Source organism: Sarcophilus harrisii, chromosome 4 (genome assembly GCF_902635505.1).
Source record: "Sarcophilus harrisii chromosome 4, mSarHar1.11, whole genome shotgun sequence".
Lineage (NCBI taxonomy): Eukaryota > Metazoa > Chordata > Mammalia > Dasyuromorphia > Dasyuridae > Sarcophilus > Sarcophilus harrisii.
Genome location: NC_045429.1, coordinates 119404408 through 119419947, shown reverse-complemented (window position 1 = coordinate 119419947; position 15540 = coordinate 119404408). Strand labels below are relative to the sequence as shown.

Below are 15540 nucleotides of genomic sequence, written 5' to 3'. Positions count from 1 at the left end.
CCCCACATCAAAGAAATCAGAGGTCTTGTTTAAAAAAAAAAAAAAAACCTTATATATCGATGAAATATAGTCTCATATTCAAAGTCAATATTCAGGATAGAAAATTATTTTATCCAATTCCTTCTCCACAGAGAGGTCTTTATTCTTTAGTCCCAAACAATACTTTATCTACCCAAAGATTTCAAGTTTAAATAATTTGAAACACATACATGTTTGTCCTCTGATCCACAGGCTATATATCTCCCACAAGGACTGATGGAAATTGCACAGGGATGGCAGCGGTTAAGATGTCCTTCAAAACGGCGTTCACACCTACAAAATCAAACAGAAACACTGAAAATAATCAAGTTCATGATAAAGTTTATAAAATTAATGATAAAGTTTAAAACAGTCACTGTTTTGTTGATATAATAAAAATTAAATGGAAAAAAAGAAAGAAATTACTCAGTTGTTTTAGCACTTTTTTTTCTATTTTAGAACATGAAAATCAATTAATTGGGCTCATCTCAGGCAGCACACCTGTTGACAGATGTCAAATTGTTCCCCCTCTTTTCCTGGTTGCAAACTAAAGATCACTTGCTTTCTAAATGGCCTACAGTTGAAATTTTCCATTTCTACAGAGAAGGAAGAACTTTTTGATAGTAAGGATAATTAGGAATATGTTATCCTAAAGATTTTTTAATGAGATAAATAATTTTCCAGTAGCTGGGTGGTGCAATGTATAAAGTTCTATACCTGGAGTCAGAAAGACTCTTCCTGAGTTCAAAACTGGCATCAAGAATTTACTAGCTTAAGAATGAACAAGTCATTTAAACCTGTTTGCCTCAGTTCCTTTTCTATAAAATAAGTTGTAAAAGGAAATGGCCATTCCTTCCAAGATCTTTTCCAAGAAAGTGTCAAATGGGGTCACAGAGTCAGACACAAATGAAGCAAATGAACAATAATAAAACACTTTCCTATCTTGAACCATTTAGACAAATAATTTACAAGCCTTTTTGGACTAGCTACATATAATTAAAACATGAAGCAGCATTTGTTTCATTTCATAATCCTATTCACAGAAGTGCTGTATAGCATTTATTTATTTAAAACATTCTAGTGAAATCAATTTAATTTTGTCCTGGAAACTTCTAGACATTCTTGGGATAACAGGAAATCTTTTTAAAACTGGAATGAGAATCATTCATTTAAGCACAACTTTTGAGGGATGATGAAATGGCTATAATGACCTATTAAGGCCCTTTTCAATCAATGAATCAATCAACTACTTTATGAAAGCTTACAATGTAATTAACATCCTGCTGAGTATAGAACCACAAGGATTATTTAGGATATATACAACATGAACTTTGTCCTTGAGTTTCCCAGATTTGTGTTTAACCAAATAACTTACCCAGGCTTGATTTATGGTCTACCCAGACGGGTAAATTGTCCAGTGGCTATAGCCTTGGACTTGAAGTCAGAAAGATGAGTTCAAATTCTCTCTCTCTCTGTCTCACCAGGTCTGTGTGCCTTTGGGCAAAACATTCAACCTTTGTTTGCCACAGTTTTCTCATCTACAAAATGGTAATAATAATAATAGCACCTACCACCCAGGGTTTTTGTGAAGATAAAATAATAAATATATGGCTCTCTGCAAACTTTAAAATGTTGTATAAATATTGGCTTTCATTTTTACTATTATGTGACTGGGGGGAAGTGAAAGGAACAAGAATTTATTAACTGTCTACCATGTGCCAGGCACAGTGTTAAGAGCTTCATAATTATCTCACTTGAGCCTCATAAGAACCCTGTAAGATAGATGCCAAAACTGCTATTACTGCAGAGGAATTTTTAACTATTAATTAAGGTTTTTGAAAGGAAACCCAGTGACTTTTAACAGGCCATAAACATTGAGCTGATCAATTAATGTCAGGTATTGAAATGTCTAAACATCTCATTTAATAAAGCCCTTTCATAAAAATTACATATTAAAATATATTGGTCACAGTCACTAAAAACATAGGAATCACATTCTAATTCTTTTATATATATTAACCACTCATTGAATTATACTAAAATACTAGAACTCCTAAGAGAATAGATATACAAGAAACAAGGTCAATAACCCAGATAACAAACAGGAGAAACTTACAGAGCAGTTGACTCCAGCATACCCTGGAAGCTTTAATATTGGCAGAGTTCGGATTTCCTTCATGAAAGTAACCATTTAAGAAATTGGATTTTTTTTCTCTATTCTCTTAAAGATGTGCTGCATTCAGTTAAAGAATTGTGAAGAATTAGTTCATAAAAAATCATATATTACTTCAACTCCCTTACACCCTTAGGGACTCAATGGTCATTATGCTGACAGTATTTATCTCCAGCATGATCTATTACCTATATTGCCATGGCAGGTCAGAATCATTAGATAAATCATGGTATATTGGGTCAAGTATGAAGATCAGAATCATCATAGACACATGATCTCTCAAAAGGATATTTAGTCTCTTCAGAGAATTGATATGATTATCAGATAAGAAACTGTCTCAAGAATCTCTGAGCTCCAGATTCTTGAATTTGTGGCATACAAATGGTGTTTGTACTCTATTTCACCCTGTCTACAACATGTAACTAGTTATATCTGAGAATGATCATCTTATCACCAAAAGAATAAAGGGCTTATATTGTTCCAGTCTTGGTCTACTTAGACCATCAGTGACTATAATACATATTTCAAGTATCATAATAGGGAATGTATTTCATCCTGATTCAAAACCCATCTAGTTTCAGTCCAGTGTCTGCTTCTCAAAAAAATCTCACACTGTATGTTAGATTTAGAACTGAAAGGTAATTGGAGAAGCCAAGCCACTCATTTTATAGATGGGGAAGCTGAAATCTAGAGGAACTAAATTATTTGAGCAAAGTTATATGAGAAGTAAATGGCAGGACTAGGATTTAAACTCCCAATTCATCACGATTTTCCCTTAACTGAACTGCAAATTAGACAATGTGGAAAATAGTGCTTTTGGCCCTGGAGGCCTACATTCTACACTTGGCAGCTTTTCCTGCAGGAATCCAATGATCTCATCACAATAGAAAGAACACCACAATCAAGAACACCCCCAGATAATTTACTAATACAACAAAAATCAGATCCATCAGCCATTCTGATTTAGTCAGTTATAGTTCAATATAAATCAGTCTTAAATTGAAAATAACTTAGCCAATGTTCTTTCACACAAGTTTGAAGATCTGGTCCTACCTAAAGCAGGAAAATCCACAAGGATATTGAGTTTAGAGTGGATGTCACTGATCTATCCTCATCCTAATACTGTTCAAAATTTGCATTACTTAACATTTTTATCAAAAAATTATATAAAAGTGTATATATGTGATAGCAATTCAACATGCTGGTGACACAATGCTAAAAAGGCTACCTAGTACATTGGATAGCAGAGTAAAACAAAAAGTTAAGATTATGAGATAAATACAATTTTAAAAATTGGATTGGGGGAAAAAAGTATAAAGTCCTACCTTTGAAACATTAAAAAAATCAACTGCACAAATATCATTTGGAAAAGGCATACTTGTACATCAATTTGTGTGGGAAAAGACATAGTTTTGATGAACTTAAAAGTTCAGAGTACATCAACAATGTGACATGACAGCCAAAAAAAGCTAATGTGAATTAAGTTAAAGCATTAATTGATGCTTACTGTGCTGATTGAAATAGTGTTTAAAACAGAAAAGAAATCTGCTGTATTCTGTCTCAATCAGACCATATCTGTATAACTAGGTTTAGTTTGAGGCAGAATATTTTAGGAAAGAAATTGACTAGCTAATGATGATCAGGTTTAGTATTTGTTAGGAGGAATATAATATTTATCTCCAAGTGTTGGAAAGGCTGCATGTGGGAGAAAAATGAGACTTCTGCTTATCCTAGAGGGTAGAAATAGTAAAGATCAATGCAAGTTTCAGTAAGACCACAATTAGATTTCATATCAGGAAAACTTTTCTAAAAATTAGAGTTTTCCAAAAGTATAACTGGTTGTCAAATCAAGGCATTTATTAAGGGCCAATAAATGTACTATTAACTAGAGAAACAAACAACAACAACGAAAAAAGTCCCTTTGCACAAGGAACCCACAATCTAATGGAGGAGACAACACTACATAACAAACAATATATTTACAGGATAAATTGAATATAATCTTAGAGATAAAATTTAGGTGTTAAAGAGGACCAGATAAGACTTCTTAAAGAACGGGGGATTTTACATGACATTTGAAGTAGGTCACAGAAACCAGAAGGAAGAAGCAGGGAGAGAATTCCAGGTGTGGGAGACAGTCAATAAAATTGCTTAGTATTTTGTAGGGAAAACAGCAATCAAAGTAGTGTCACTGAATCACAGAATCCATAGAAGAGATTAAGAAGATTAAAAAACAGAAAGTAAACAGGTCAGGAAGGCCTTTAAAAGCTGTTAGAATTTTTTAGAATGAATTAAAATTTAGAATTAGAAAACATTTAAAATGTTTTAGAATTAATGAGTTCTACATAGAGATGTTCAGCTTGAAAATAGATAATCAGTTGTCACAGATGCTATGGAATAGTCCAGTAAGGCATGGACTGGATGATTTCTGAGATTCCTTCTAACTCTGAGCTTGTATAATTGTGATTCTCTTATTAAGGAATGACAGCAACAGCATATATATATTTAGACAAAAGACCAAAGCATCCATTCAGTTTCCTCTCCAGTCCCTGGAGAATGATTTATATCTGAAAGGATCCCTGAACTTAATGTATTCCCCCTCACAATACCATCTGGCAGTACCCACATTGAAGGTCTCTGTCTATAACACAACAAATTCATTTCTGCCACTTCACCACAGGTCAACACTCCATGACCTACAAATGCTAGAAGCAACAGACACAAAAGGACATACAGTATGTGAAAACATGTCATTTATATACCTGAATCAAGAACAAGACCTAGCATCCCAAAGATTTCTTGCAACCTCTTTCAACTTCCCAATGTTAAAATATGACAAGTAGTATTGTAGTTCAGAGGAGCAGGAATAGAGAAGGTGAAGCTTCACAGAGAGAAACACACAGGTGGGTACTATAATTATTTAATATCCTTAGAGGATGATGAGCAACAGAATATTGGTGGTGTCTTCTTTATATAAATATTTAGATAAATATAAATTTATAGATAGAGGGAAGAATATAAAGGATCCTGAATCCAGTAAGACAGTACAACCATACCGCAATGGTCTGGGGTCTTCAGGTCACTTTCCTTTTCTGTGTGCCATTTATTCTATTTGGATGCCTATGTATTATGGCAGTCAAGAGAACATAGCTTATATATGTTCCATGGGATATGTCTTGGGCTCCTGGTCTATAGTAAAGCTAGCTGACATAAAATACTAATAAATAATCAATGATAACCTGAGTGCCCCAGGCTCAGTTGTCAATGCTTGGTTTTAATAGGACCTCTTGAGACCATACCTTTTCCTCAGTGTATACTCCTATTAGAAGTAAGAACCTGCTACTTAGTGATGTTGGATTCTAATCACTGTAATTTATTAGTATTCAACTCCCTATATTTCAACTTTACATCCCACCTATATGACTATCTATACACTTAAGAATCCAATTTCTCTCATTTCAAGGTTTTCCTAAATAGCTTTAGTAAAAGCCATCTAGATGTTTATACAGGACATCCTCTACCTCCAAAGATTTTTTTAATCTCTTGTCTCAGGAATCTTTGTCAGTAATTGCCATTGGCTAACCCTCATTAAATAAATATCCATAATTTTGAGTGAGACTAACAAAATATATAGACAATCAAGAGAAATTTCTAGCAATATGCAATATTGTGTTGATTCCAATATATTAAAAATAGAATTCTTAACAACTCTATAAATATGAGAAATGTAGATATTCCTTAGAGATGAATGGCAATAGATCAATAACTGCACTATGTTCAAAAAGGACTGCAGGCAGTCATAAGAAAAAGTCAAACAGAATCCCTCAGAAGGAAAGGAAAGGCAAAAGAAAATAGTCAAAAGACTTCCGTACTCTCATGTTAGCCAGGTAATGGAAGAACAGAACCACTCTTTCTTCACTGAAGGAAAAAAAATACATGGCCAGAAGACCTGTTTTCATCAATACTTATTCATTACTTCCACTCTAATTAATCACATATCCTAGTCATAATTCATCTTGCTAGCTCTTAAATAACTTTTCTATATGAGTTATCAATAGCAGCTTATCTTTTGCGAAAGTCAAGCCCTGAATAAAGAGAGAAGGAGAATGTTCAAAAGCCAGCAGTAGTAGGATGGCTCAGAATCCATGGAAAAAGCAAGCTCTCAACTTAAAGCATCTTTCTAGAATGCAAAGAAATAATTAAAGCAAAGAGGAACCTAAAATTCTACTTCTTTAAGCCAAAAGATTTTTCCAGCTGACAGAGCAGAGTACAATGACAGTCTACTTTTGTAAGAGACTGTAATGCAGATCAGGACCTTATAAAGTTTAGACCAAGGAAGCAGTCAATAAGACTGTACCCTAAATGATATCACTTTGGAAACACTGAAAGCTTCCAGATCCCTAGCCTGTCCCCTAGACCTGTGAATAACATTACATTCAATATCTACAAGAAAGTGGCGATTAAACCAGCTTAAACCTTCCTTCCATAAATGAGACAATCTAGTCCTAACATCAAGTCCAAAATCAAGAAGTAGAACAGAATAATAGGCAAAGGAAAAAAAAAAACAACCTCACCATAATTAGCTATTATGATAATAGGGATGTTCAAGATATAAATGCAGAAGAAGAAAATGACCAAAACATCTATAAGCAATGCCTGAGAGAAATATAGATTGGTCACAGACTCAGCTACAATTCTTAGAAGAAACAAGAATTGAAAAAAATATAAATAGAATGATAGTTCTTTTAGAAGAAGATAAAAAGAAATGGGAGATATGGAAGAATTGTAAACAGAATTAACATTTTAGTACAAGATTCAAAACTGATTAAACAACAAACTCCATGAAAATTAAAATAGACCAAAAAGAAGCCAATAATTTGATGAATCAAAAAGAATTACTTTTTCTAAAAGTCAAAAGATTAAAAAACAAAACAGATGGAAAAGGAGGGGGGAAGAATCATTAGACCATCTGAATTCCATTATTTTTAAAGACTCAGGAATAGAGCTGGACATCATATTTCAAGAAATCTTAAAACAGAATTTTCAAGACTCTTATTAAGAGTCAAAAGGTAAAGTGGAAATAGAAGAAATTCACCAGATATCTCCTGAAAGAAAGCCCAAAATGGACTCTCAGGAACATAATAGCTCTTTGGTCAAAGAAAAAATTCTTTCTAAGATAAGAGAGAAAGAAATAATTCAAATACCAAGCTGCCACAGTAAAGATAATATAGAATTTAGTAGTGATCACTATAAAAGAACTGAAAATTTGGAATGAAACAGACATCTATATAAAATCTACTAAATACTAGACACAGTACTATTTTTACAAATATTATCTCATTTGATTCTCACAGCACCCTATGGAATAGGTGCTATTACATTCCAGAAGGCAAAAGACAAAAGTCTGTAGCCAAAAATAACTTATGTAACAAAACTAAATATAATGCCAAGGGAAAGGGAGGAATGAACCTTGAATAAGGATTTTCAACCAATCCTGGGGGCGGGGGAAAGACCAGAGCTGTAACTTTGAAATTCAAACACAGAAGTCAAAAACAACATAAAAAGATAAAGATAAGTGAATAAAGATGAAGATTCAACAAGGATAAATTACTTATATTCAAATATGGGAAGATTCATGTGTCCCTCTGAACTTCATCATTATCAGCACAGAAGGAGTCTAATTAGACCAGACCCGAGAGTGGTTCAATTATGTGTTGAAGACCTTAAGGAAAAAGAGGAAAAGAAGAAGACAATGAAGAGACAATTCAAAGAGAGAAGAAAAAGGAAGATTAGGGAAAATTGCTTCACTAGCATAATGTACAAGTAAATTTCTATACAAATAGAGAAAGGGGGGTTAAGGGGAACAACCAATACCTAAAACTCACTTTCATGTGAACTGTTCAAAAGACTACACACTCATATAGTGTTGGATACAGAAACACATTTCACTCAGTAGGCAAATAGGAAAGAAGAGAAGAATGGAAAGAGAATTAGAAGAAGAATAGGTTAAGGGAGGAATGAGTCTGAAGCAAAATAAGTTCTGAGGATATAAACAAAATATTTTTTTCTCTTTTTGAGGTGGCAAAGAATGGGAAACTTAGGGAATACCTATACATTGAGTCACTGATTAAAAAAAAAAGTTTTTTAAAAAAAGGGCTGGTTACTGTGATGAATTCTTATCAGCTAGAATTCGAGAATAATGAAGAAACTTATACCCATCATCTCTTAATAAGAGATGAAGAACTCACACTGCAAGAGACAAAAAAAATTTTAGACATGGTTAATGTAGATATGTTTTGATTGACTATATATGTTTATAATGCATTTTTGTGTGTATGTGTGTTCTCATTTGGAGGAAGTAGGATTAGAGTGAGAGAGTGAGAAGGTAGATCTTGTTTTACTAAAACAAATAAAATATTTTTTAAAAATAAAGCAAATAAATGACAGATCTGACAGTCAGTTGCCTCTACCCTCTTTCCCAAGGGACAAGTCAGTTTTGAATGGACTGGGCGCTAACTCTATTCATAGCAGAAAGCTCCTGTCTCAATATAATCTGTATGGCTTGCTAAAATTCACTTTTCTAGCTTAGCCAAATGAGGGAAGAATAGTGGATTTTATGTCCCTCTATAGTTGGAAGATATAGTAAGTATCAACAGTTGATTGTAATATTTCTAAAAATAGCTAAAGCAGGCAAATAGATTCTCCAGATATGGATCAGAAGCTTCATTTAGCAATCCACTTTCTACTATATCTCTTCTATGCCCTCTATAACAAAATCCACTTGTTCTTAAAATGGTGAACCTAGAAAAAGAACCAGAAAGAAAGAACCAACTCTTTCATGGAATGATATCTTTAAAATTGCAACCAAAAATTCCTACTTTCTCATCACAATGTGTATCTATAACTACCTCATTCATTCATCAGTCCAAAACATATCCTTCCATTCAAACTAGCTTTTACCCAAGATGATTTTAAAACTTCAAGGCCCTTTACCATCAACCTATCTAAGAACAACTTCTTCAGTAAATTCAAAATAGTATGGATAACATTTTTTAACAAACCAAGATAGCCGATAAGGCCCAAACTGACTCATGACAGTCTCTAAGTAAATGACTTCAAATTATTGTCTACCAACCATCACCATTCTTCCCAACTCTCTAAAAAACTAAATAGCCATTTTCTAGAACCCATAGTTATCACCAGAGCATCAATTCAATAATCTACACAACTATCACTTTACCCAATATGCCTGCTGCCTCTATCATTTTCTAAAATCTCAACCAATTTGCTAACCACGCCTATGCTTCCATCTTTTCCTCAGCATTGATTATTATTTCCAACTTCCCCCAGCTTTACCAAGTTTACAAAAAGAACACAACTGATTTTTAAAAGGAACACCCAAACCCATTTAGCATAGAGGAAAAATAATCCTGTATGCTCAACTATTCCTGAGGGAATACCCATATTACAGCAAAGCACAATACATGATGCTCACAATGATTATTCTGAGTCATCAATAAATAATAAATTATGCCCAATATATTTTTGTTTAAGAAGGTAAGCATATGATATAATTCAGTAAGATTTACATCAAAAATAATGAAATCATTTTAATGTAGGACTCAGCTTATTGGGTTCAGTCTTTAAGGTAGTCACACCAAATCAAATCTTCTTAGATCATTTGACTCATCTAAAATTCTGTCTAAAAAAATCTTAATATGTAGTTCCACTATAACTATAACTATATATATACATATATATATTTATGTATACATATAGATATATACATATGTATTGTATATACACTATACATATATATAAAAGACAAATACTTTATTTTTTTATTTTATTTAATAGCCTTTTATTTACAGGTTATATGCATGAGTAACTTTACAGCATTAACAATTGCCAAACCTCTTGTTCCAATTTTTCACCTCTTGCCCCCCACCCCCTCCCCCAGATGGCAGGATACCAGTAGATGTTAAATATATTAAAATATAAATTAGATGCACAATAAGTATACATGACCAAACCGTTATTTTGCTGTACAAAAAGAATCAAACTCTGAAATATTGTACAATTAGCTTGTGAAGGAAATCAAAAATGCAGGTGGGCATAAATATAGGGATTGGGAATTCAATGTAATGGTTTTTAGTCATCACTCAGAGTTCTTTCTCTGGGCGTAGCTGGTTCAGTTCATTACTGCTCCATTGGAAAAGATTTGGTTGATCTCATTGCTAAGAATGGCCAGGTCCATCAGAACTGGTCATCATATAGTATTGTTGTTGAAGTATATAATGATCTCCTGGTCCTGCTCATTTCACTCAGCATCAGTTCGTGTAAGTCTCTCCAGGCCTTTCTGAAATCAACCTGTTGGTCATTTCTTACAGAACAATAATATTCCATAATATTCATATACCACAATTTATTCAGCCATTCTCCAACTGATGGGCATCCACTCAGTTTCCAGTTTCTAGCCACTACAAAGAGGGCTGCCACAAACATTCGTGCACATACAGGTCCCTTTCCCTTCTTTATTATCTCTTTGGGATATAAGCCCAGTAGTAACACTGCTAGATCAAAGGGTATGCACAGTTTGATAACTTTTTGAGCATACTTCCAAACTGCTCTCCAGAATGGTTGGATTCGTTCACAACTCCACCAACAATGCATCAATGTCCCAGTTTTCCCGCATCCCCTCCAACAATCATCATTATTTTTTCCTGTCATCTTAGCCAATCTGACAGGTGTGTAGTAGTATCTTAGAGTTGTCTTAATTTGCATTTCTCTGATTAATAATGACTTGGAGCATCTTTTCATATGACTAGAAATAGTTTCAATTTCTTCATCTAAGAATAAGACAAATACTTTAACTTCTTATTTCTATAGGTAACTCTCTAAGACTATAAATGAAAACAAGTGCCAATCTACTTTGACAGAAAGTTTTCTCATTCAGAAGTTTCCTCTACCTATAAAATCATAGAATAAAATCTCACCTAGGCCCCAATAGCATTTGTCTAGGTCTAGAGCTAGGGAGACAAACAATGATTCATGAAAATAATGGCATTTGAATTGAGCTTTGAAAACTCTGAAAGAAATTAGGGATATTTAGCTTAGAGAAAAGAAAACTAAGGAAGTCTATGTTGGCTATGTTCCACCATCTGAAGGATCAACATATCATCTTGGCCAGAGAAAGAAAAATAGATGCAATGAAAAGATGTTGCAAAATGGCCAATTAGGTTTGATGTCAGTTTTAAAAAAACAAATTTCCCAATATTTAAAGCTGTCCAAAAATTTAATGACACTGACTAAAAGTGAGACTTTTTGAGCAGGGAAATGACATGGTCAAACCTGTGTATAATAGGAATATTACTTTGATAACTGTTGGGGGGAGAAATTGGACAAAAGAGACTGAAGACAAACAAATTTAAAAGATTTTTTGAAAGTACAAGTGAAAGTTGATGATAGATTCAAGTAGGGTAGTAGATATGGACAGAATGACAGATTCTAGAAATGTTATAGACACATAGACTCAATAAACCTGGTAATGGGTTGGTATGACAAGACTGGAAAAAATAAGGAGTTGAGGATGAGTCTGAGGATGTCAAGAAGGATTTCAAGAAGTAACACACTCAGAAGATGATTTAGGAGAAAAAAGTTTTCAAGGTAAAAATGATAGCAAAATGTTTTAGAAATATTGAGTTCCTTGCTTCCTTTCAATATTGAGTTCCTTGTTTTCTTTTAAAGCCCATCAATTTAAATCTTCAAAACCATAGAAAAATACATGTTTACTAATTTGTAATTATACCTACCTAAAAGCTTTTCATTCCTGTTTTTTAAAGTTGGAATCCAGAAATACAAATCCTGTTCTCAGATACCAATTTGTTAGCCAAGTACATGTGCATTTTCCAAATTTGTTATTTTAAGCATCATGCAGACCTTTGAGAGAATTTGAATGTTAGAAGGAACTTCAGAAGCCATCTAGTCCTAGCCATACATAAAATAAACTCCCATTACAACATTCCCTACAAATGGTCATGTATTCTCTACCTGAAATTTTCCAAGGAGAAAAGACCTACTTTTTCCCTCTGTGATCAAATGGAATAAATCTAATTCTTTTTTTCCATGATAGCCTTTCAAATAGTTGAACACAGTTATTATATTCATCCTGAGTCTTCTCCAGAATATTCCTAATTCTTTTTAGAAATCTTCATTCATATGTTGTAAAGCTCAAGGTCCTTCTCCATCCAAGTTGCCTACCTCTTGAGGTAGCCCATTCCATTTTGGGATTGCTTTAATTGTTCAGAAGGTAGCCCCATCTCTACATCAAGACTTCAAAATTCACCAATGATTTTCAGATTCTTTAGGGCAATATTAATTGCCAACATTACTTGCATGTGGGAAAAAATAATAATTATCAGCAAGGGTTTTTTGTCCTATCTTCTATATATACAATGTGTGAATTATTTAGGATAAAGTAAAATAATCAAATTTATTGATCTATATGATAAATTTACTACTTTTTTACATCCTTAAATAACTTTTAATATGTAATATGTTCTCTACTTCAAAAACTTCTTTTTATAGAATTTAGTATCAAGTTCATTAGTAAGGAAATCAACTCAATGTAGTTTCATTTGGTCAAGGACAAATGCTTTCAGCCTAGTGTTAGGAGAAGTACAAATGCATGACTACTGCTGTAACAAAATGAAATCATATCAAAATTAATGTTTTTCTCAAATCATTTGCACACCTTTATATGCCCTAGAAAAACCTATTATTAATATAAGAAGCAGACCAGCCTGTGAAGGCTCATGAATCACTGCCAGTAAAAAATGTCAGACTATCTAGCCCAATCCGCATATTTTACAGATTAGAAAAATCAGACTTGGAAATATTAAGTAGCATAGCCAAGATGACAAAGCAAAACTGGTAGCAGAGTAAGGAATAAAATTCATGCCCCTGTTTTCTTTCTAGTACACTCATGATTTTCTTCATTTTACTACACTTATTCTTCATCAATGTGCATTTACTTAGCACCTGCTCTGTGCCAGACATTATGCCAGGTACTGGAGAAACAAAGACAAAAAAATGAAATAATTCCTATTCTCAAAGAGTTTTCATCCTATTAGAAGACATGAGTGCATTCAAAATTTTATAAGGGAAATACAAAGAGAAGAAATACAACATATCTTAAATAGAATGTAGCTAAGGAGAGAATGAATTCATACTTAAGAGAAATCAAGAAAGGTTTTCATTTTTTAAAAAACTTGTTCTTGAACTGCATTTTGAAAAGAAGAATTCTATGAGGTGGAAATAAGGAGAGAGAGGAATCCAGATATTGGGGATGGTCAGTAGAAAGAAAAGCAGATAGGAGAAAAAGTATTGTCAGGGAAGAACAAAGAAGAGTTTGACTGGATTAAGGAGACTAGGAAGGGGAGTAATTTAGTTATCCCTTCACATTGTGACTTTCCCTATCATGGTTTCAACATATCATGGATCTTAAGAAATCAAATGGGAATTTTTTGAGGGGGGAAATTGTGGAAGCTGCAGATGACATCCAATAGCCATCAGACAGCACAGAGTCTATGACCAAATGTTTAATCCAAATATTACAATAAAATTCTATAAACACTCCATAAAAGAAAAAGAAAATGGAGACCCCAAAATTTGGGGGGATGTCATATCCCTAACCCTTGCCATGTAGAACATGTAACTGTACAGTGAGTATAGAAAGACAGTCTGGAGCCAAATTGTGAGGATTTTAAAACTTTTTTTTAAAATCATATTTTTATCCTGGAGATAATAGGGAGTTGTTAGAGTCTACTGAATTAGGAAGTAACATTCTCATATCTGAATTTAAGAAAAAACATTTGAGTATCTGTGTGTACAAAGAACTGGAATGAGGAGAAAACTTGGGGCAGGGAGATTAATTAAAAGATTGATGCAATTATCTAGATGAGAAATGTTGAGGATCTTTACTAAGAGAGTAACCATATGAATAGAGAGAATGAGTTGGATCCAAGTGGAGATATTCTTGACAGTTTATAGCGAGACATAACCAAATTTTGGTTGACAGTTTCAATTACTTTATTTTGAAATATTTTATTTTAACAAAATTAACATTGGCACTAATTAAAGAGAAAACAAAACTTCAGTTCTTTTCTTTTACTATGATGATGTTTTTATACTTATAATATACAATTCTTTGAAAAGCTTCTATTTACTTTACCTGGAATATTCTGTTAAAACAGAGAAAAATTAAAGGCAATTCCTTAGGAAGCAAAAAACAAAGTTCCATACATTGTAGCATTGAATTAAAGTCAGAAAGTATAAGAGGTGGGGGAATATAACTCATCTATTTTAAATTTTTTAGCAACATGCATATTATTCCACCATATACTTTTTTTAAAAGAATAATATAACAAGGAATAAATGAGCCTTTATTACCATAAAGATTCAAATATTTAAGTTAACTATTTAGAACAATGATTCCTAATATGTTTAGTTCCTTCTGAAATATAATTCTTTGCTGTGCTCTAGCATTCCATGAAACTATACGCACATAAAATTACAAGTCTCACACAAATTATAGCATACTTAGCAAAACTCCTGACACCCTAGGGGTCCATGTCGTAACTTTTGATAACCACTAATCTAGAAAATTTTAATTAAATCTTTCTGGATTTTCAAAAAAAAATCTACTTTATCCTTATCTCAAATTTTTTTGTTTTATTTTGACATTGAAAATCTGAGTGCAAAAGTTCCCAACAAATATTTCCTCTGTAAATGCAATAAAACATACTTCATAGGAAAGTTAATGCACATTAAACATGATGTAAAATAATTAAGAAAAAGGTAATGATATTAGAGATTAATAATTATTAAGACTAATAAAGATGGTGTTGTCACAATCAAAATAAAAAAAAAACCTCCTTGAAAAAATGTTCAAATCAGTCTTCTACTTCATTGAATTAAGATCAGAATCGGAAAAAGACAGAAGACCAAAAGAAAAGAATTTACTTATACTTAAGTTACCTTCTTATATAGGGTGTAGGATTTGTTCAGGGAAGACTAGTGCCCCTGGTATGAAGGCTGCCAAGCTCTTTATAGGGCTTCTTTTCATTTTGGTGTCCACTTGATACATCTAACTCTTACCTATGGCTCCAAGAAGCTGTAGTATGCACAATGGCCACACTCTGGTAAACTGTTTTGGCAAATGGGCTAAACCAGTTTGAAAGTAATCAAAGAGTCTTAAATCTTATGGAGAATTAGAGGGAATGTCTACATGAAGCATATAAGGACTTCACTTGCTGGAATGGGCAGATGAGAACAATTTGTTCAAACAG

The 15540-nt window shown here is 33.1% G+C and overlaps 1 protein-coding gene across 6 annotated transcripts in view; it reads right to left on the bottom strand.

The window, feature by feature from the left end:
• WDR27 (WD repeat domain 27) overlaps positions 1–15540 on the bottom strand; it is a 243228-nt gene that overhangs the window by 132914 nt on the left and 94774 nt on the right. For 4 of the 6 annotated variants that reach the window (XM_031937458.1, XM_031937459.1, XM_031937460.1 and 1 more), the window contains one exon: positions 210–312. In XM_031937458.1, the coding sequence (XP_031793318.1) occupies positions 210–312 (103 nt within the window). Of the gene's footprint in view, positions 1–209; positions 313–2134; positions 2252–7818; positions 7914–15540 lie in introns of those variants that run through there. The other 2 variants (XR_004229384.1, XM_031937462.1) reach the window with 2 other exon arrangements.